The sequence below is a fragment of the Chrysemys picta genome, chromosome 7, assembly GCF_011386835.1.
Source record: "Chrysemys picta bellii isolate R12L10 chromosome 7, ASM1138683v2, whole genome shotgun sequence".
Taxonomy (NCBI): domain Eukaryota; kingdom Metazoa; phylum Chordata; order Testudines; family Emydidae; genus Chrysemys; species Chrysemys picta.
In genome coordinates this window covers 18,768,229-18,791,625 of record NC_088797.1, presented here as the reverse complement: position 1 = coordinate 18,791,625, position 23,397 = coordinate 18,768,229, and the positions used below count along the sequence as shown (strand labels likewise).

Sequence of the window (23,397 nt, the reverse complement as noted above, 5' to 3'; positions counted from 1 at the left end):
AGGTCCCTGAAGATCTTAAAATATTAGACAAATCCATTAACACAATTGGTGACTGAAGTAGGGAGGGGAGACAACAGTAACTGATGAGAAAAGAATACAGCAGATGGTATACAGGATGTTTCCTTTCATTTCTTTACATCTGATACCTTGTTACTAAGATTAAAGGCGATCTGCTTATGTACCTGAAAGAGTACTTCGTAGTGCCAGAGTGGTACTGGATAGAGAAGGCTCAGAATAGGAAAATGGGGCTTTTTCTAGAAATTGGTCAACTATAGGCTCTCAGAGCATTTACTCATTTCTTAAATTTTTGCAAGAATATTTTTGCCCCAGTACTTTCTAAATAAAAGTGCCTTAAATAGTTTAGGTCCTAAACTTAGGAATTGCTACAGTGGATCACACCAGTGGTGTATTTTAGGTCTACAGGAGGCGAACACTTGATGTTTATTCAGTTTAAATGTCTGTTTAATCCTTTGTGGCCTCGCAGAATGGAACAGATTTCCAGATGAAGGGTTGGAGCTACTGCCTTAAAAGCAGAGCTATGGTTTCTGTGAGAAAACTAGAGAGCAGCTAGTGTCAGGACCTCGTTTGGCATTGCACTTCTGTGATGATCCTGCTATTATAAGTTCATTGTTTTTACAAATAGTTTTCCTTGTGGTGTTCAGTCCTTTGTGCCTGTTTCAAGATTCCTTCAGCCTGCATGAATTTGTACCTGTAAAATAGACTTTTTAACTCCTTAAATTAGCTGTTAGGACCTATTCCAAGAAGATGCTTCAATTACTAAGGCTCCGTGTTTGTTATGGAGGCCATGACTTCCATGACTTCTGCAGCAGTTGGTGTGCCTGGCCGGGGGCCACCTGAGCAACTCAGGCAGCCCCTGGGCCAGGCACACCGGCCACTGCTGGGGCAGTCTCAGGGCCCCCCACACCTCTAGCAGCAGGAGTTTGGGTGGGGGGGGTGCTTACCTGGGGGAGCTCCCTGGAAGGGTGACAGCAACTCCCCTCCCTCAGCTCCTAGCTCCACATGCTACCGCCGCCCGCAGGCACCTCCGCCACAGCTCCCATTGACCGCGGTTCCCACCCAATGGGAGCTGCAGAACCAGGGCTTGGGGCGGAGCGGAGGCAGCATGTGGAGCTAGGAGCTGGGGTTGCCGCTTCCCAGGATCTGGGTAGGGAGCCTGCCCAAGCCCCACCAACACCCGTGGCACCCACAACGCCTCCTTGGCCACGCCCCGCAGCACCCCCAGGGCCACCCTCCCGAGCTGCACGTTTCCCCCCACCACCACACGCGCACACAAGTTTTAGTCAGGGGTATATAGTAAAAGTCATGGACAGGTCACGGGCCATGAATTTTTGTTTACTGCCTGTGACCTGTCCGTGACTTTTACTAAAAATACCCGTGACTAAAACGTAGCCTTACCTATTACCACTGTTGCAGCAATAATTCGTCACTTTAGATCCTAGATTAAATGGTGAGAGCTTCTATAATACAATTTTCTTGTCACCAGCACTGGAAACAGCCTTCCTCCATGTTCTGATCCTTGAATAAATATTGAAGGGGAGGCAGACAAAATAGAAGGGACACTTAAAATTGTCTAACTCCCCAGCACACCGGAGCATATTTTCTCCACGCATTGTACAAAGGTTTCCTTATATTTTGTCACTTTATATTGAAGCATACCTTCAGAAATTTAGATTGATCTTACCTACACTCTTCTGCTTAGTTCTTGAGCTCTGCCATTGTGTTGATGAATAGTTAAATAGTGTCTTAATATTTATTTTTATTTGGAGTGCACTATACTGTTTTATAGATACTTTTCGTATTCTTCCTCATATGCACCTCTCCCACCCAAAAGAGAAACAAATAAGTTTCTAAGCAGAGGAACCCTTTTCAGAATGGCTATTGGACTTCAAGATGGTGATTTTTTTTAATCCACTCTAAAGATGGTTTAACAGAGCTTTGCACACGTTTTATTTGCCCGTACCAAAAATAAAAACCCTGTATCAATTATCAAGTAAAAAGCGAGAGAGTAGATTATATGCTTTAGCCAGTAAATCTTCATACTGCTTTTTTGTTATGTTGGTTGCTTGGCTTAAAATTATATTTGTTTCCCAACTGTGGAGCATTTAGATTAGTAAAGAGACCAGATGTTTCTAATTGGTCTGTACATGGTGGATTGAAATCCAGCAGTGTTTATAGTAATGACAGGTAAAGGAGTAATTGAAGGAGGGATTATAATATTTTTGAGAGGGTGGACAGTGTGGAATGGTTCACTAACCAGGAAACTAATTTGTAAAACTCTTAAATTAAATGCTAGGCTGGGTGGTGTCCTAAACTATCTAGTGCCCATCTAGTTTAGTCCCAGTTTCCCTTACACACCCTGCTTTTGTGTTTGGTAAATTAAAAGTCCATATTTTGAAGCACTAGATGCTTTGAACACAAAGCATTCCAAATAGCTGTATTTTATCCCTTTACACATGAAGAGAATGAGAGATAATAGCTGTAGTGTTATTACTTTTGTTGACATCTGTGTTTACAGTGAACTTTATCCTAGATAATCTTAGAACGGGAAGGTTGCATCACTCTGTTCAAACTTTGAAGGAAGGAAAAATTCTGCCTTGAATACTGGGCTTGTTTTGTTCAATAAAATTTCAGTGTAGAAATTACTCTTGCTTTGAGTTAATAAAACTGTTTTCACTTATGTGAAAAAATTTTCAAACTGGCCTCCAATGTATTTTCCTTTAGGATGAGAACTTGTAAAGGGAGATGCTGCTTCATTTCTGTTGATATCATGTGAAAATTAAAAACTTGCTTTTCCAAAAGATTACTAGCTGATAATTTGAAGTCTTAATTTTTTTTTAATTGTCCTACAAGTTTTAATTTTAAAAGCTTGGTTTTCTTATAACAAGTATATGTACAAAAAGCAATACCAGTGCATTTTAACAATGCAAAGTCTGAGAGCGTTTCCCGCCATCAAAAACAGAAACCCTATCACAAGCAGAGTTTTTACCCCCAAAAAGATGGAGGTGGCAGAAACTGCATGAAGTCAACTAAGGATTTCACTACTGCTATCAGTTTTACATGTAGGCACTCAGATATTATGGTGATTAGTTGCAGTACAAAACACTAAAGTAGACAGAACTCTTCTGTCCCTCATTTGAACACTGATTTACCATATTTCACAGAGACCTGACATGCATCATTATCTGAGGGTTTGAATTTGAAACTCAGCTTATACACATCAGCTTTAAGGAACACCTATTAGTAAGTAAATTTCCATACCTGTTTTTACCTCACCGTATATCATTAAAGATGAACGTTTTTAAAAAGAATTTACTATTCACTGTTTACTTCTCCATTTCATGCTCTTTGGACACTGAAAATAGATATCAAGTTTTTAGTTTTGTTTCAAGTTAGTTTCACGTTCTAGAACTCCTAGATTAGTATAGTGATGTAGTGTTTGCATTGAAAACGTTGCAAAGGATGATGAAATCTAGACCAGAAAGTGTTTTCATCAAAATAAAACAAAGAATTTCACACAATAATAATCCCCTGTTCTTGTATAGTGCTTTTCTTCAGTAGATCTCAAAGCATTTCATAATCTTAAATGTTTGTATTTTTCCTCCTAAGGGTGTTGAGGATAAATACATTAATCTTAATACTAGGTTTTGTAATTGTGTATTTTGGGCCTAAATTGTTTTACAGTCTACTCTTCTCCTTCTAAGATTTGTTCCACTTGTTGGGTCATTGTCTCACATTTAGCTTTAACAAGTTGGGCAGTACCATTATGCCTGTAACAATATGAAAGTGTCCTTCAGCTCTGCATCATGAATGAATTGGAGAACTTGGAACCGAGAGTGCTTTCCATGTTGCAAAGTGTGACTGATGTTGTCCAATTCGACATAGAGGTCTTTATCGTTGAAGTCCGACTACCCCATGTGTTAGCGTCCAGTAAAGGTCTGTACAATTGTTCAAGAGTGTTTTCCTGTCTGCCGGCAGCTTACTAAGGTCCTACAAAAAAAACAGGTGTCTTTCGTGGTGCTTCATTTGTCCAAACCTTTCTTCGATGGACACTCGAGCAGTGTCAATGAACAAGTTTAAAAGAAACAAAAGACCCCCTTACATTTTTTTCCACGCTTCTGATCACCTCATCTCCGCCCTCATAACCAAACTATCTCAGACAGTATTAGGGTGAGCAAAAAGTCTATTCCTCAGTCATAGAAAGTCATCAAATGTTGCATGTTCAGCATGGGAAAAGTAATGGTATTTCTTTTATATTGTGTAGATGGGGTTTGATATTTAATGAGATGCTAGAGATATGTGTCCTTTATTTAGGGTTGCCAGGTGTCCGGTTTTCAACCTGTCGACAGTGCAGTGGGGCTAAGACAGGCTCCCTGTGGCTCCCAGAAGCAGTGGCAAGTCTCCCCTCGGGCTCCTAGGCATAGGGTCAACCAAGGGGCTCCACGCACTGCCCCCACCCCAAGTACTGGCTCCACAGCTCTCATTGGCAGAACCGCAGCCAATGGGAGCGGCACCTGCAGACAGGGCCGTGCGCATAGGAGTTGGAGGGGGAACATGCCGCTGCTTCTGAGACGCTGCTTGAGGTAAGCACTGCCCACAGCCTGCATCCCACCCCCTTCCCCCAGCCCTGAGCCCCCCCTGCACCGAAACTCCCTCCCACACCTCACCCCCTTGCCCCAGCCCTGAGGCCCCCCCCTCACCCAAACTCCCTCCCACACCTCAACCCCCTGCCCCAGCCCGGAGTCTCCTCCTGCACTCCAAACCCCTCAACCCTGGCCTGACCCCAGAGCCCACACCCCCCAGCAGGAGCCCTCATCCCCTCCTGTACCCCAACTGCTTGAGCCAGCCTGGTGAAAATGAGCGAGTAAGTGAGGGTGGGGAAAAGTGAATGACAGAGGGAGGGGGGGTTGGAGTGGGTGGGGAAATGGTGTTCGGTTTTGTCAGTAGAAAGCTGGCAGTTTTATTAGTCACTGCTTACACTCTTCTAGTCTTAAAACACAAGTACACTTTCACAATTACACAATTAAACAAGGTTCATGATATCGCAGCTGGGCTCTCACTTCACTTCATTCTTATATCTCAGTGACTGACTGGTGACACCCTGCCCCTTGTATATCCACAAGGGCATGGCTGACAACGTTCTAAGAGGTTCAAGGAAAATGTAGTTCTCAAAGTCTGGAAGGTTCCACAACATTCTACAAAGGTCCAGAACATTCTGGAAGAGGTTAGTGAGAAATGAATCCACATAGAGAATACCTGAAATATGTTACTTCAAACATTCAGTTTTCCCTTTTGTCGCTAACAACAAAATCAGCACACCGATCCCAACACCCCGCCAAGCCCAGCACCGCAGTTGGTCACCTGCCTCTAAATCCGGCCATGGCTTGGGTGTGAAAAATCCACACCCCATAGCAATATAGTTTTACCAGCCGAGTCCCCTGTGTAGATAGCACTAAGTTGGTTGGAGAGCTTCTCCTGCTGATATAGCTACTGGCTCTTGGACAGGTGGATTAACTACGCTCTTTCCCATCGGCTTAGAGCATCTTCATTAAAGTGCTACAGCAGCACAAGTTTATTGGTGCAGCTGTGCTGATGCAGCATTTTAAGTGTAGACTTGTCCTTAGTCCTCTATCCTCATCTCCCAGGAAAATGTGACTGGCTATTCTTCTGAAAGTTACCTTTATTTACTTACTTGCTTACAATAATATTTTGGCTTTAATTGATCTTTTTCATTAAGACATTTGCATTCTGATGTTTTAAGTAGATTAGAGCTTGGATTTTTATAAAATGGACTGAAACAAAGCTTGCACTGATGTTTCCAGATGGGTTCTTTAGAGTTTTAACGCACTTTTAATCAAGATATCTTATTTTTAAATAAATTTATCTCTTGGAAGAAGAATGCTATTTTAGTTGATAGTTTGATGTACTTTAGTTTCTTTGTACGAACAGCGTGTTGAAGTCCATATACATTATATGCCTCCTCATATTGCAGAACTGCAGTTTGATGTATTGGTGAAAGTACAGTTATGGAGATGGAGGGGATAAAGTTCAACATTATTTCACAGTTTAAGTGAAGGAAAAGCTTATGGTGGACAGACTAGGTTTGTAAACCTTCCCCTCCACCCCCCCGGCAAGATGAATTGTTTGATACTGTGTGCTGAATTATCTCTAGTTCAAAAAGCTGTCTCCATCCTTATGGAGCTTGGATCAGTTTCTTGCTGACAGATGTATAGTGCTGGATTACCCAAGATATGATACACCCCTGTGGGGGTGGGAGAGTTGTCTTTCCTTACCAGTACTGGAGTAGTATGCAGATATTCTAAATGGCCTGATGTGGTAACACTCTCACACAGGCTGTTTGGTTTCAGAATAAAGGAAGCCAAGTTCCCCCTATTGGCACAACTTGGAAAAATTTTGATTTTTTTGTTTGTTTGGTTGGTTGGTTTTTTTGTTGGGGAAACTGGAGAATCCCAGGTTGAAAAGTATATAAAGAAAATCTGCCACACACAGATAATACCTTGGTGTAGAAATCAAGGGGAGACCTTGAGCCTTAAGCTTTCCTAAAGATGACGTAGCCATGAATACAAAGTACAGCTGATTATCTACTGACTTCTGTGTCATATCATGTTATAAAAGCGAACTCACGTTGCAAAGCCCTTTGAACTATCAAGTATGAAACAAGCATTTAGTAAGTTAAATGTATAATCACTTCTTGCAGTCAGGCAGCTTATACTACTGGTATTTTTGGTGCGCTGTCCTTTTGCGGAGTATGGTGCCTTAAACTGCTTGTTCCAAGCTATTGTGCAATTTCTAGATACAGTCTTTGAATTTTCTGTGTCTTGTCACATTTCACCCTGTGGGTATTTTTTCATTCTGTTGTACTATTTCTCAGGATCCACCCCTGTTATTACCTCACTTATGCCTAAATTCTTCAGTATCTGATTGTATCAGTTGCGTTTGTCAGGATAATGGTACTAGCCAACCTAAAATGTGACCTTTGCTCCTTTTTTACATTTTGTAATTTAATTTACATTTTGTTAAAGAGAAATTGTTGTAACTAGTTAGTTTTGCTCTTCAGCACGTTCAAGTTACGTGCACCGCTTAAACAAATCTTTATTTTCCAGTATGTGCTTGGTAGTCTGTGTCACTAAAGTTATTCTATATTATCAAATAACTTAAGGGGCACTGTGTGGCATTCGAAATCTCTCATTGCTGCTGTCTTTTCTAATTTGATGTTGGGTGGTATGAAATTTTCAATTCCATAAAATCAGTTTCTTCACAATTAATGATGCTATGTAGCCTTTAATTCAGTTAAATCAATATAATTATTGATAAATGCCCATCTACTGCTTGAGTGAGCTTGGCATTAGAGCCTACATTACATATAGTAGAGTAATTAAAATTCATCCCCAAAGCCAGTAATTTTGAAGCAGTCCCATTAACTTCTCTGATTTTTTGCTGGATTATAATGGATTCTCAGTTTCTATTATTCAATCTTTTTTTTCCTGCTTTTTTCCTTCTCCAGCTCAGTAGTTGTGTTGTGATCTGATGGGCAGGATGGGTCAGGGTCAGTACTTCGATAAGAGACCTTCAAGAAATAGTCTCCTTTTGATTCAGTAGGTGGTGCTTTGTTCTGTACGTGTTGAAAATGCTGTGTTCTGGGTTAGGGCACACTACTACATTGTTGTAAAATGAAAATTTAGGATTGGGTAGTATAACACAATTTTTAATGTGCATTCTTTTTCTTCAGCCAGCCACAAACCTGGGAGCTTTCTGTGATATTTCTAATCAAACTTTATGCTGTAAACTAGCTCTTGGGTGTTTTCAAAAGTAACACAATTGCTTTCAACAGTGGGCCTCTAAGAACACCCCGGAACAGTTGTTTCTGCATGCCTTTCCCAAAGTTGGGCTGTGTATATGTCCTTTGTTGGCTCCTTATTAAATCCTCCTGATTAATTGGTCAACAGAACTCCACCAGTGTCCTACTGAGCAATTTATTTCCTTCTCCTCCTTCACGTCCATGTATTTGGCATCTTCATACAAACTGTTCTGAGTATACCATTCCTCTGCTGTTTTTCTTTTGCAGACCTGTGAAACAGCGTGTACATTTTCAGTGTTGTCTTTCTTCATTGTGCTGGAGTTACCTCTGGGAAAGGCAGCCCTTTGCTGCTAAAACCTCCCTGGAATACATACTCACATTAGTCTGTTGCCTTGAGTTCGTAAAATACTTTGTGCTTAGTCACCTCATCGCCATTCAAGTCATCTGTCTTTGTTCAGTGAAGCTCTGTGTAATATTTGTAAAAACATTATCTAATATTTGTTATTATGGTAACTCATAAAGGCCGCATCTGCTCAGGCTATCCCATCTTTACTTTCTGAAGATTTTTGTGCAAGAGTGAAATGTAGTTACTGAAAGTGATGAAGTTTCAATGGGAGTTGGACACCTAACTCCCTTAAATTCCTCGGTAATGCTACTTGAATAAAGTAGTTGCAGTAAACAGATGGTGCATCCCCTATGGTTTTTATTGTTGGTGAAATAGAAAATCCTTTACAGATAGTTCTGGTGACCTTACTCAGCCCAGAATTTGGATGTAGCTATGCTGAGAATTTAGCATGATCTGAGGTTCAGTTAGCTTAGCATTCGTGAGCACTATTTTAAAAAATAAAAATAAGCACCAGGATATTTTTCCCCACCAATGTATTTTGAATACTAATCAAGGAAGAAAAGGCCTGTTGAATTCTAAAATCCTATGATTTTCTTTCATACAACTGCATCAACATACTGCAGCAGGAAAGTAAAACTGTGAGAGATCAGAAAGACAGCAACCTCCCTCCTCCTCTTTCCCCCTCTCCCCCCCCCTTCCCCTGGGAACCAGGATGTCTGGCAACCCTGCACCTAGAGGCTGATCACTGTAGCTGTAGGTTTCTTTTCAGAGCAATTTGTACTGCTGAGAAGGATTCCACTGAAAAGCTGAGCTGCGATGTGCACCAAATCTTTATTGGTATAGGCTGGTCTTCACTATGAAGTCCCCTGCATTAGCACCACAGCATGACCCCCCCCATAAAGCTGTTCGCACAGAGGTAAGGAGGAGAAGTTCAGGACCAAAGGAAGCTAGAGGGAGAAAATTGAGGGAAGCTGCAATGAAATGCTATGCAATCCAAAACTGCCAAGAGAGAGAGATGGTAAGTTGGAGCCGGCTCCCCGAACGCTTGAAATATTGCATTGAAATAATGCTGACTTGTCTCATTGTATTTATCATTGATTGGTCTCCAATTTCCTCAGACCAGCTTGTATTTCCTGTTCTGCAGTGGTGCTTTTGGACTGGATTTCCAACACTACCTTACGTCTAAAGTGGGTTTGACATCTTACCATTGCTAGGTTGTGCTTCATTCCTCTGCTGCTAGAATAGGTTAGCTCTCTCTTGTCAGTGTGGTTTGAAACACTAACCCTAATCAAAATGATATATTTTTTAACATAGTACTTGAGAACTGGGAAAAAAAACTTAGAGCAAGTCATTCCCCTTTAAAGGCAGGATGTAGTACCCCAATAGAGGAAGAATCTGATACTGATATCAAATAGTTATCTTTTAAGAAAATAAAATGGTTCCACTTTTATTTTAGGATTCACCCCTCCATACCGCTATCATAGAATAAGAGTGTTTGAGGGTCCTGATGTCAGACTGGCCTTTTGGTAATCAGCAAGAGATCAGTTATATCTCTAGTCCGGCTTCTCTCCCTCCCTCCTGCCTCCCCGGCTCCTACACTGAGTGGCTGTACAGGCTCTTTGCAGCAGGTACTGTGGTACATAGGGGAATAAACATCTTAGGTTATCTGAACTTCAATGCCAAACAGGTTCTTTAATCAGGACTGCAAACTCATACTGTTAATTCATTGCACAATTTACAGATGAAAGTCCTATCTATGCCTAGTGGTGGAAAAATGCCTTGTATGGGAGATCTGATCTTGTAGGAGCTAGTTTGTGTGAGGCCTCAAATAATTTTTGGTCAGTATGTGATCATTCTATGAGTATAACTTTTGCCAGGTTTAGGGCCTGGGTTTGAAAAATATTCCTTACAGCAAGAAAAAGTTGAATTTCCACTCCAATTATTTTCTCTCATTTACCTGCCAAGTCAGGATTCTGTTTCTCCAGTGATAACATCAGTAACTCCTAAAGCAGAGCAGGGAGTGCCTCTATTTTAGGTGTCAGTGATGTCAGATGTTTATTACAAGATGATAAACACAGAACCTTGAATTCAGTTTTTGGCAAGTTAAACATCTTTCAGTCCCCTTTAAGTCATTGTGACTTCACTTTGGCATATGGGTAAAGTTTGCTAATCATATAAGCCCCTCAACTTGTCCCTCAGAGTCCTGTTCTGAATTGTTAGGTTGATTATCCAGATAAAAGCAAAGTTTGTTCTTGTTCAATAGCAATGTAGCCGAAGAAATAAAAAGTCAGACTTTTAGTGGTTGCTGAGTACTGCCTGCTACATCTTGTGCTTCAGCCTCTACTTTCGCTGCAGCTCTTCCTAGTCTTTGTTCTATGATAGTTTTTCAGTTATTTAAACATACCTTTAATAAAATAAAAGTAATCAGTAACCGAAATGAGAGGGGATTAAGGCAATTTTGTGAAAGTGGAAAAACTAATAACTGAAGTCAAAGGGGCTCTTAATTTTGGTTTGGCAACAATTCTACGCTGGCTTTTAAAGGAGCCACCTCAGAATACAATGAGTCTGGCATAGCTGCAAGTATTCAAAATCAGGAAAAATGTGTTTCAAAATGTGTCCCCACCAAACTGAAAAAGTAGATACATGAGATCTAGATTTCTCTAGAGCAGAGATTTCTATGAATGTACTTTACAGACTGAAGTAGTAGCAAGAGGCATCCTCTCTGGAAGAGTTTTTGTCATCCTGCCTCTAATATGAATGAGAAGGGAAGTATAATTCCACTATCCCACTGGTGGGGAGAGTTCACAGAAAATCTACTGGTCCAAATTGCCATGCATGTAATTGCCTTTAGGCCCTGAACTTAGGGTATTGTATGCTTTGGAAATGTGGGTCGATAATTTTTTTAAGTGTGGTTATACTTTTGGAAATGTTTCTTAAAATGATATCATGGAGTTCCATTTTTTCCCCTTAGTGACTTCCCAGGATCAAATTTGTCAGTTTATAAGTGAAAATGTTTTTCTAACCATTGGCCTGAAAGCTCCCCCTGGGATCTGAAAATCAAGCTGGATTTTTGATGGCGCACACATTGCCAGCTAAATTCCCTCTAAGCTGTGCTGCAATGCAGCAGGCTATCAAGGGCCGCACAAGCGGGGCACCTCTTCCCCGGCCCTGGAGCTGCTGAAAACCGGGGAGAGGCACCTCTCGGCCCTGGCTGCTGTGGCAAGAGAGAGCTGGGGGGAGTCCTCTCTCCCTGCTGCAGCCCCCAGGTAGGCCTGCACCCCAAACCCCTCATCCCCGGCTCCATCCCAGAGCCCACACCCCCAGACGGAGCCCTCACCCCCTGCATGCCAGCCCCTGCCCCTCCTGCACCCCACCTTCATCCCTGGCCCAACCCCAGTGCCCATACCCCCACCAAGAGCCTCTGCCCCAGCCCTGAGCCCCCTCCCACATGCAGAACTCCTCAGCCCCAGCCCTGCCACACATCATCTCCATATTGGTGCACATGATAAAATTCATTCCGCACATGGATGTAAAAAATTAGAGGGAACATTGATTACCAGTAATTCTGAAGTTGGAACTTTAATGATTATATGCGAATTAGAATAGCATCCAGCTCCCCCATAGCTGTACTGGCTTTGCAGTGCTATCAGGAGTGAAAACCTGTCTGAGTCATAAAGCTATGCCTCAAAATACCCACAGGGAGCAGATCTATTGATCTTTACTACATGAGTACTTTGCTGATCATACTGGCACTTTAAATATTAATTCCTTCCATACATCTTCCATGACTTCACACTCAACAGTTTCAATACAGGTGAAGCTTAAAGATGTTTAGTAATTCCCACATTCTGATTAGCGGCATAAGCTAATGAGTGGAACTCAAATGAGCTGTCAAGTATCAGGGGGTAGCCGTGTTAGTCTGTATCTACAAAAACAACAAGGAGTCTGGTGGCACCTTAAAGACTAACAGATTTATTTGGGCATAAGCTTTCGTGAGTTAAAACCTCACTTCTTCGGATGCATCCGAAGAAGTGAGGTTTTAACTCACGAAAGCTTATGCCCAAATAAATCTGTTAGTCTTTAAGGTGCCACCAGACTCCTTGTTGTTTTCAAATGAGCTGGTGACCTTTAACTAAGCTGTGTGTATCTTTCTCACAGTACTATTGAGGTCATTATACCTCCATGAATTTTTTTGATTATTTTAGGTAATTTGTTATAGTAACACAGGAGGTTACAGGGAGGCCCCCTATAGTGAAGGACGGGGTTGGGTGCAAACCCTGTTGGTTGTTTTTTTTAATTCCTCATCCTCTCTACCCTTCACAAATGGACTGAAAAAGTGAAGTTATGAACACTGGAAGGGAGGGGAATGGGAGCCAAGAAAAATACATTGTTCTTGGATATAGGTCAAATGGAACTGCATATAATAGTACATAGCTGATTATCCTAGATGCTGAAATAAAAAAAGTAAGGTGGTCGTTGCTATAATTTTCCTCATGGAGATAGCCTCCGTTTACATACTAGCCTTTTGAAGCTTGCCCAAAGAGATGAATAGCCGAGAGACTGAAAAGGAAAACTTCACACAGTTCTCAAAAATTCCAGCAGTCTGAGTTGTCATAAAAGCATTCTATTTTATGTATTTAATATTTTAATTTAATTATGTATTTAATTTTCCCCCTGTTTATCATAATGGGGGTGGGGAAATCTCACATTGTGTCAAGTATTACCTTGTCATGCTTTCTAGCCACATATTTCAAGTTACTGAGGATTAACAGTCAAGAATTTCTTCTTCTTCCTTTCTGAGCAAACCTGATTTCTAGATTAAACCACAGCTCTGTTCCAAGGGCTAATTAATTGAAGGATTAAATAGCCTGTTTGTAAAGAATGGTGTTGATGTCTTGGCAGCCTTGATGATATTTCAGCAGAGGCTTCTTATGCAGTACTTTTAAGTGGTATAAACCTTTTCTTCTCATTAATGTCATTACTGAATAATTATCAACCAATATTTATATTACGTTTATAAAAAGACAAGTAAATTATGCTAGATTTTATGCATTATGCCAGAGAAAAGTAGCTTTCAATTATGTAAGTGGGATCAGTGGATATTTTGATTGAAACTCTATCTGTCAATGTAGAAATTAGTTCTATTTTTGACAGCATAAGAAAACCCCTGTGGAATTAGGCACCAGACTAACTTTTGAGAGTGCATTTTCATGCACCACTTTTGACTCTCCTGGGTAAGGCTTAAGTGTGTAATTTTTCTTGTGCACTCTTAGTTGTTAAAGTTTATGATTAAGCTTTTCAACTAATCAAAGGAGCCATTCCCATTAATAGCTATGATGAAAACTCTCAAGTTAAGGAGCAAGTACATATTTTAGACATAATATATTCTATGCTTTGAAAAATCAGATTTTGAGCCCGGGAGAGTTGTTAAAGAGTCAGAACAAGGACTGGAAGTCAGGACTCCTGGATGCCATCCTTTAATATGCCACTGACTAGCACTGTGACCTTGTGCAAGACACAAACTGAATGTATCCCTCTGGAAAATAGAATACTTTGGATAGAAATCACCATGTCTACACAGCAGCTGGGAGATGTAATTCCGAGCACAGGAATTCCTCTACTTGAGCAAATGCCTAAAAATAGTAGTGTGGCAGGCTGTGGTGGCTTAGGCTGGCCATCCAAGTACAATCCTGTCTGACCACCTGGGTACATACTTGAGCAGCTAGACTGAGCTGCCACCTGTGCCACTGCAACTGCACTGCTATATTTAGGCACTAACTCAAGCAGAACTAGTGCACGTATGTCTGTGTGTGCTGGGAATTCCCAGCTGCTGTGTAGACATACCCTAAGAAGATTTGGCGTCTTTGTCATCCACTGTCTAGACTATGCTACTGAAGATGGCTATTACCTTCATGGCAAACACTGATAGATAAATTAGTTGTTCAGAGCTAATCTCCATAGCCAGCAGATTCACTTTAGCTCTAGAGCTAGGTATTTTCTCCATTATGAGATTGCCTTCTCAGACCCATACTTGTGAGGCTGGTCATGCAGTCATGGAGCCTTCCTGAGTAGTGCATCCCGTGAGGTTTTGTGCATATCCCTCAAGCCTAATATTCTATTTTCCAAAAGTGTAAATAAATGAGTCACTACAGGCATATAACTTTGCAGCACCTTTGCAAAGGACTTTCTTTCAAAGGTTTTGTAACAGGGTTAGGGGAATGTTGAGGCAATATTATGTATAACTTTATTACCCTCCCTGTCTTCCTGCACCTCAGCTTAATTCTTTGCTGAAGCACAGACAAAGATTACAAAAACAACAAGGAGTCTGGTGGCACCTTAAAGACTAACAGATTTATTTGGGCATAAGCTTTCGTGGGTAAAAAAATCTGTTAGTCTTTAAGGTGCCACCAGACTCCTTGTTGTTTTTGTAGATACTGACTAACACGGCTACCTCCTGATACCAGACAAAGATTGTGTCCCCTTTTTTTTTTTTTTTTTTTTTTTTTTTAGGACTTTCCTGAAACCATTACACAAAGTTAAACTTCAGGGCTGTTGTATGTAAAGCCATGATAAGCAAGTGTTGTTAATTCTCAGTAGACTTCAAAGGGACTGCCATATAGTTTCTTAATAAATAAACTTTAAATACACACAGAAATTATCATAAGTAGTATAAAGCATTGTAAATAGTATTTGGAATACTACAGCTAACTTTTAAACAAAAACTGCTAGGCAGTAAGTCTACTAGTGTTCCGTGTATAGATTTCCCCACTTTTAGCATGCATGTGCACATGCATACACATTCCCCTCTGACCGTAGTTATTTCAGTCTTTATAGAGTGTTCATACATACTGTGTCACCTCAACTCTTAACAGCTTGAGAAGAATGGCAGCATCACAATCCTTTCAAACTCTTCAAAACCCTGTTGGTAAATAAACAGTCGGGATCTCCACAGCTTGCATCATTCCAGCCCTTGAGTTAATAGTTGACTGGTCCTACATTGGATACAGGCTGCCGATTTGTTTCACCACCAAAGTAATGACCCATCCAGCCCTCATTTCAGACATATCTCTTGGTTTCACATCAGTCAGCCTCTGAGTCCATAGGGCTGTCTTTAACGTCTATATTTAGAATCTGACAGCCATCCCTCAAGATGCTCTGAGAGAGTAAGTAGGTGTGTGACCTGTCTGGTGGCTTACTCACTTTGAAAACTTCCTGTACAGCTTCAGAAACAGCTACTGAGCAGCATGGCTAGTAACTGCCAAACACTAATTTGCTGTGGTGGTATAACCAGGTTGGTCCCCAGGATATTAGAGAAACAAGGTGGGTGAGGCAATATCTTTTATTGGACCAACTTCTGATGGTGAAAGAGACAAGCTTTTGAGCTACATGGAGCTCTTCTTCAGATCTAGCTCTGCATGTGTCTGGGCCTTTCTGAGTTGCCCTGTCCTGCTCTCTGTATGTGAGCAGAGACACAGTATTTGAACTAATCCTTGTCTCTGCCCCACTGTTTCTCTCCCTTTCTTTGCGCCAAACAAGTCAAGTGCTGCAGTACAAAGTCTCGCATGGTTTGCTGTTACGGTGAGCCAAGAAGAAGAGCTGAAGACTTGGGCATTCCTTATTCAGGAGGCTGTGTTGGCTGAGGGATCCTGATAATCTCTATGCCCTTGCAGCCCAGCTTCATCACCTAAGGCCTCTTCCGGTTGCAAATAAGGATCTTTAAAATATGCACAGCAGCAGACTTCAACCCATCTACTGATCCAGGAGTCAAAAACTTGCAGATTATATATTTCTATCAAAGAACATAAGGCTTCAGGTCAGTTTGTTTTCTTGAAGATACAAGAGGACTATAGATCTGTCAGCAAAGAAGACTAAATATTGTCATATACAGAAATACTCCAGGCTACTAGATCCAACAATCAGATCAAATCATGTATGGGGGGCGTGGTTTGTAGAGAATGGAATTGAGGGATGGTTACAATGGGTGGATATTTATACCAACAGAACATAGGAATGTTGAGTTTAAGGGATATTCACTTGCCCTCTAGTTGTTCACTGTCCCAAAAGCTTCTGTAGCCACCTGCTCAGACTCTAATCTTCTACAATGTACAGCACTAACTTCTGAGAACAGCTGCATCTTGGGAAAGTCACCACCTTACCAACACAGTCATTAAAACTGAACTGCTCCTCGTGATAGGCAACGTGGGATGAGAGGAATAGTTATTGGGGTGGATAATTAATTTTGTTAGACCATGGACGTATACCCGTGTAAGCTCTACCAACAGCATTTTTAATTTGCTGTAATTGCTGTTTATAACATGTTTTAAATACCCTTTATTCATACAGCAATATTTAGAGCTTCCTGATATAAAACCATCAATGTTTACGTTTCTAAATGAGTAGAAATATTAAAACATAGCCAACTGGGGACAGAAAGGTGAAAGGCATTTCAGCACATTGTAAAATGAAGAGCCTGCCCTGAAGGATTGGCCACACAGCATCTGGGCAGTGAGACAGGATGAGGTTCCCTTCAAAGTTCAGCAACTTCATCCTTGATCATCCTGCAGAGATTGCTATGGAATAGTGGAAGGTGGTTACCACTCCGACAGAGAAGAAGTGAGAAATGACACCTAAGACCTGTAAAACCCAGAAAAGGTAGAAGCTGAGGCAAAATATCAGGCTTGTGTTTTGACATGGGGAAAACCCATGTGCTTGATATTCCACGCCCATGTTTCATCAGTTATGTCTGAAGATTTTCTGATGGTGTTCCTGGGCTTGTCTTCACTGCAATGTTAGCACAAGTTAGTACACATCTGTTACTGCACTCAAGCTAGCCTAGCTTCAGTGAGAGAGGCCACACTTCAAAACAACACTGGAGTTACAATGAGAGTATGTCTACACTGCAGTTAGACAACTGTGGCTGGCACCTGCCAGCTGGCTCAGGCTAAGGGGCTGTTTCATTGTGGTGTAGACTTCCAGGCTCAGGCTGGAGCCTGGACTCTAAGACCCTGCAAGGTGGGAGGGTCCCCAAGCCCAAACATCTACACCACAATGAAACAGCCCCTTAGCCTGAGCCCTGCAAGCCCAAGTCAGCTGGTATGGGCCAGCTGCAGGTATCCGAGGGCTTGTCTACACTGGCATTTTACAGCGCTGCAACTTTCTCGCTCAGGGGTATGAAAAACCACAGCCCTGAGTGCAGCAAGTTTCAGCAGTGTAAAGCACCAGTGTAAACGGTGCCCAGTGCTGGGAGTTACGCCCCTCGTTGAGGTGGGTTTTTTTAAGAGCGCTGGGAGAGCTCTTTCCCAGCGCTGCGCCACAACCACACAAGGCATGTTAAAGCGCTGCCGCGGCAGTGATTTAGTGTTGCCAGTGTAGATTAGCCCTGAGTCTACCCTGAATGATTGTATTAGCTGCTGACGAGTTTGTAACTTGAGCTGTTGCATTACAACTTCATTACTAACTCGAGCATCAGCATCACTCGAGCTTCAAAACCCAGCCCCACCACCCTTACCCCGGCCAGTTAGCTCAAGCTTAAAAAGCTCCACTTAACTTGAGCTATAGATTGTGTGTGGACAGAGTCAAGTCAGGGTTAACACTCAAGTTATAGGTTTCAGAGTAGCAGCCGTGTTAGTCTGTATCCGCAAAAAGAACAGGAGTACTTGTGGCACCTTAGAGACTAACAAATTTATTAGAGCATAAGCTTTCGTGGACTACAGCCCACTTCTTCGGATGCATATAGAATGGAACATATATTGAGGAGATATATATACACACATACAGAGAGCATAAACAGGTGGGAGTTGTCTTACCAACTCTGAGAGGCCAATTAATTAAGAGGAAAAAAAACTTTTGAAGTGATAATCAAGATAGCCCAGTACAGACAGTTTGATAAGAAGTGTGAGCATACTTACAAGGGGAGATAGATTCAATGTTTGACAACTCCCACCTGTTTATGCTCTCTGTATGTGTGTATATATATCTCCTCAATATATGTTCCATTCTATATGCATCCGAAGAAGTGGGCTGTAGTCCACGAAAGCTTATGCTCTAATAAATTTGTTAGTCTCTAAGGTGCCACAAGTACTCCTATTCTTCTTTATTCAAGTTATAGCTCAATCTAACTGTTCTGTGAAGATATTACCTGTCTTCCAATATTTTTTCTCTAAATTAGGGCAATTGCTCATGTTACTATTTGGCAGAGATGCTTACCAAATGTGGAAATTTGATTGGTGGGAATAATTAGCTTGGCATCAGAGTGTACCGTGGCATGGAGCTCTCCAAACCAGGAACTGAATCTGTGCATTTCAGTAGTTTGTTGGAACCACTGCGAAGTAGATAATGGTTACAAGCCCCAAGATGAACAGTATATGACCTATCTACAGAGCTAGTGACATGCTCCTGAATGAAAGAAGTGTATAATGCACTATGTTCTCTTGGCACTGATCCCCCCCACCTCCATCCTTTGAGTGCATACATTACTGACAGCCAAGCTGATTAGCAATTAACTGAACACAGGTGCTGTGTTCTGGTACTGTCTGGACAATAAATTAACATGTCTTAAAATAACTTCCTCCTTTGGGGTGGGTCTGCCCTTCGGAGGGGTTATTTGAAGGTCATTTATCATTGAGCAGCTGATCACGAGCCCCCCAAAATGATTATAAGTCACTGCCTCACTTTCAACTAATGATCCCCTAAAACACATAAGGCACCCATTAGTCTCCTAGTTAAGAGGATGCAGCTCTTGTCTAAATCCTTTGCCTCTTGGAAGAGGTCTGTATCCATGTTAGAGCCCTCAGAATCTATTCTGTTCTGTCTTCCTCAGAATTAAGACTGGAAGCCGGTTCCAAGAGCTTGTTAGTGTAGTTTCTAGATTGCCCAGAAGAGGTCATGCAGACTTGCAGCCTCTGTCCACTTGGGTAGTGAATAAGACTGAGATTGTAGCTGGTTTTACCACACTCAGTGACCCCATTTTCAACCATTGAAAGCTTTCCATAAATGCTCTGATTAAAAATAGCGAAATATTTTCAGTTCTGGCAGAAGGTGCAACGGTGGCTTTGTTTGCCACACTTGTCCACGTAATTCACAACTTTCCACACTGTCCTTCACCTTGTAGGAGCTTAAATCTACTTGATTACTCATTTCTGCATCTGTTGTTAAAGGGCCCGGGAAATAAAGAATCACCCCCTTCCTCCCCTCCCCCCATAGATGGAGAAACTAAGGCAGAGGATACAGTTTGCCCACATTTCCCAGACGAAATTGATGTAAAATGTGGGGTGAGGATTTAGGAGTTCTGGCTTTCAGTCCTGTGCTCTGATCATTTGACACTACCTAGGTTTCAACAAAACATTATTTCTTCCCCCTTTATAAAAACACTTTTTTTTTTTTTTATAGCTGCCCTGATCACTTTCAGGTTAACAAGAAGCACCTTCCCTCTTGCTTTATTAATTTTCAGAGACCAAAAGCCTAACTTCAAATCTCCTCCTGTCTGTGTCAGTGACTGGAAGTATTTTTAGTGGGCTCCGAAATGTTTGTGATGTGTTCATGTGACAAGGGCAGTTCACTTGTTTGGAGTTGCTGTTGATTTCTAGAATATCCATTCAGGGCTTTTGCCAACATACACAGGGTACTCCTGTTTCATATTACAGTGACACTGCTTTGTCAGGGTAGAATTCAGCCCAGCATGGCTGGAGCCTGTCTCTGCTAACCTCATTCCGTAGTACAGCATGCTCAAGCTAAGGAGAGGCATTTGCGTAGACTACAAATTCCTTCACTTACTTCAGAACCAGTATGGAAACCTCATTGACTTCTTCTGAAACCGTATGTTTTTTCTTTTCCCCTCAAATGTGGTGATATTGAGTTGTAAATATGTCTAATTTGCGAGATAGACATGTGAATAGGCAATGAATATCTAGGCGCAGCATTTCCGTCAGGCACAGCTTACAACTTTGGTATTTGCACTCTAAAATTCTGTATAATGGCTGCTATTTACTACTACGAAAGAAACAAAATTAAATATATATCATGTACTTTCTCTTGTGTAACTAAACCACATTTCTTCATCTCTTTGGATTTGTGAGGAGAGAGACTTGGGACTTGTATATTGCCTTATCTGTTGTTGCCCCAACTATGAGTATTAAAAACTAGAAAACCAATTGTGCTACTGATGAACTACTTGTTTTTAAAAGGTTTGTTCAGTTTTACTGTGTGGGTGGCTCTCGTGATGAGAGATGGCTCGTGTGCAAAATGAAGCTGTTTTGGTTCGATGACTTATTAGAAATCATTTTTAATTCAAAAGGTCCTTGTCTTTTGTCTCCTTGTTAGGGTTGTTCCAGCTATGGTAAGTGACTTTTTTTTCCCCTTGATAGCTGAGGTCAGACTTTCCTGCAGCAGTACGCAACAGAGATGCTGAACTTGCGTCTCAAGCAGCATAGAATGTTCAGAATTTGACAAAAAATGCAAAGCACAGATTTGCCTGTCAGTAGGTCCAGAGGAAGCAAATATACTTGCATTAATATTAGAATTGGTTTTTTTTTAAATAGCATAAAATTTATTCTGATCCTAGTATGTAGGCAGTTTATTCACATAACTCCTTGCTCTTCAAGCCAAGAATCTACCTCTTCTGGCGTCCATCCAACTCTCTCTCCTGGTTTTACAAGCAGTCTTTATGGATGGCTTTGAAACCAGGTGCTTGAACAATAGAACAGTGATGCTTCTCCAACTCCCGGCAAGTAAAACTGTCTTCTTAAAACTAGGTGAAGATTGTTATTTTTGCAGTAACTAAAATGGTCTGTTAATGCTACTAGGAGTGAAAATACACAATGTTTACTAGTTTGTGGGATCCAAATAAAGATTTTTCCACACAGCAAGTTTAAACTTAATTTATTTTCTGTCTTAACGGTTAATGTTTTCAATGTAGGCTTTGTTTGAAACTGTTGGGTTTTTTAATGCTCCCTCTTTTGAGTCAGCAATACTGACACATCTCCATTTGTTCAGAGGTTATAAAAGGTCAGCCTGCTGTGGCTGCATCTAGCTTAACATCCAACTACAATTTGTATCAGGAAATATCCGAGAGGGAGGGGTGGAGCAGTGGCTGCAAATAAATGGAGATCCATAGGAATGAAAATGACATACTGTATTGGCCTCTGTGCTCTTGCTCGCAGAGCACAGAGCTGCTTTGTTGGGACAGAACATGAAAATAGTCAAAGCATTTAAACTATTTGCTTTTACTTGAATATGCTTTCTTTTATACTGCTCTGATAAATCACCAGACTAGAATGTTGAGCCATTACAACTCCAAAGGTGACTTGCAAGGAAAGAAATTGGGCTTGTGCACATGTTGGTTTTTATGATTTATCAAGAAGGCCTGAAAATTTAAAAAACAATTGTTTTGGTTTTTTGAATTAGGAATTCAGATGATGTCTAGGCTGGCAGGCTCTGACTGGAGAACTAGTGTGAGAGACTAATGAAAGCTGAGTTGTTTAGAGGGGAAGGACCTTTTAGTCCATCTGCTAAAAAATGTTTTGGTGATACCTCTGTAATTTAGTAAGTCATACTTTGACTAAGGAAGTTTTTGTTAAAGATTTAGCACCTTTATGCCGTTCAACTGAGATCTCTCAGTAAACAGCCTGCAGGCCTACTAATAGTTCTCCCAACATCACTGGCGCTTTACAGCGCTGCAACTTTCTCGCTTGGGTGTGAAAAAACAACCCCCTGAGCGCAAGTGCTGTGAAGCGCCAGTGTAAACAGTGCCCCAGCATGGCTCCCAGCGCTGTAAACTAATCCCCCCATGGAGATGGAGTACCTGCAGCACTGGAAGAGCTCTCTCCACACTCGCTTTGGAGTTTCGATTGTAGCCACGGCCCAAAACAGAGCATCCTTTGCAGTCCTCCTATTTCTAAAGTGTATAAGAAAAGGGGACAGGGAAGCACTTTGCAGGTCAACTTTAAAGGAAGGAAAATCGTTTTATTGCTGAAAATGGGGGGAGGGATAGCTCCGTGGTTTGAGCATTGGCCTGCTAAACCCAGGGTTGTGAGTTCAATCCTTGAGGGGGCCACTTAGGGATCTGGGGCAAATTAGTACTTGGTCCTGCTAGTGAAGGCAGGGGGCTGGACTCGATGACTTTTCAAGGTCCCTTCCAGTTCTAGAAGATAGGATATCTCAAAAAAAAAAAATTGCAGAATTGGGATCTGTGCATTAAGAAAATGTTTATCTTTGGTGTTGCAGTTCTGAGATTTTTATATTAGGTCACTAAAGTCTGAGCACCAGGGGCGGCCCTAGACTAGCTCCCAGCAGCTGGCACCCTAAGCAAACCATGCAATCGGCACACCCCCAAACTCCAAGGGCAGATCTAGGCTGAGATTTTTGGTAAACTGGGAAACATTTTGCCCCTTTTTTCCTTTAATGTTTTTTAAGTTGTTTTTTTTTAAACAGAGGCTTAATTATTCAAGTTTGTCCGTCAGTCTGTCCAACCAATGTTTCTGAGATCAGATAAAATAGAGACGAAATTTTCAGAATAGATTTGTACATGACAGCTAGATATTATTTCAGTCCAATTTCAAATAAAAATGCATTAAAAATGTTAATTACAATTTTTATTACAAATCCGAAATCATCCATTACGCTATTCTGCTTTAACTGCCATTACCACCACATCCAATATAGAAAGAAATAAGAGAACTCTTCAATGAACTTTAACCTGTATTTACAAAACACTCTGAATAAAAAACAATCTGTGCTCTAAAAACATGACTTTTCTTGCTTTAAGTTTTGAAAATTCAGTCACTAGTTCTTTTTATCAATTTTAACTTTGAGAAGCTACGTTCCCCACTAGCTACGGAAACTGGCAAAGTTAAAAGAATGCGTAGAGCTATACAAATGTTTGGAAAACTTGAGTTTATTTTCACAAACAAACTTCAGAACTTCTTCAGGAGTGGAATGTTTCTTAAGTCATCTTGAAAGCCTGAAGCTCACTACACAAATCTGTAGCATCAATGTCTTGAATTTTCCTGAGTCAATGCAGACTCCAGTTTTATACAAAATTCTCTTATCAGTTTTGCTGTGGATATCGTATAGAAAACCAAATACTGACTGTAGCTGCTGCATCTGTTGAAATCGTTCATCATCCGAGTAAATAGCAGAAACAAGTAGAAATTCACTTAACCTTTGTTTTGGGTTCTGAATCGGTGTGTCTCATCCTTCATATGAAAACTGCTGTTTC

General features: G+C 41.2%; 1 protein-coding gene across 19 annotated transcripts in view; it reads left to right on the top strand.

The window, feature by feature from the left end:
• TMCC1 (transmembrane and coiled-coil domain family 1) overlaps positions 1-23,397 on the top strand; it is a 191,856-nt gene that overhangs the window by 110,411 nt on the left and 58,048 nt on the right. The window contains exon 1 of one of the 19 annotated variants that reach the window (XM_042849868.2): positions 8,938-9,201. The exons of 17 other annotated variants lie outside the window; for them this stretch is intronic. In XM_042849868.2, coding sequence (XP_042705802.1) covers positions 9,040-9,201 — 162 coding nt within the window. In that variant the 5' untranslated portion in view covers positions 8,938-9,039. Of the gene's footprint in view, positions 1-8,937; positions 9,202-19,636; positions 19,998-23,397 lie in introns of those variants that run through there. One more of the 19 variants, XM_024104999.3, reaches the window with a different exon arrangement.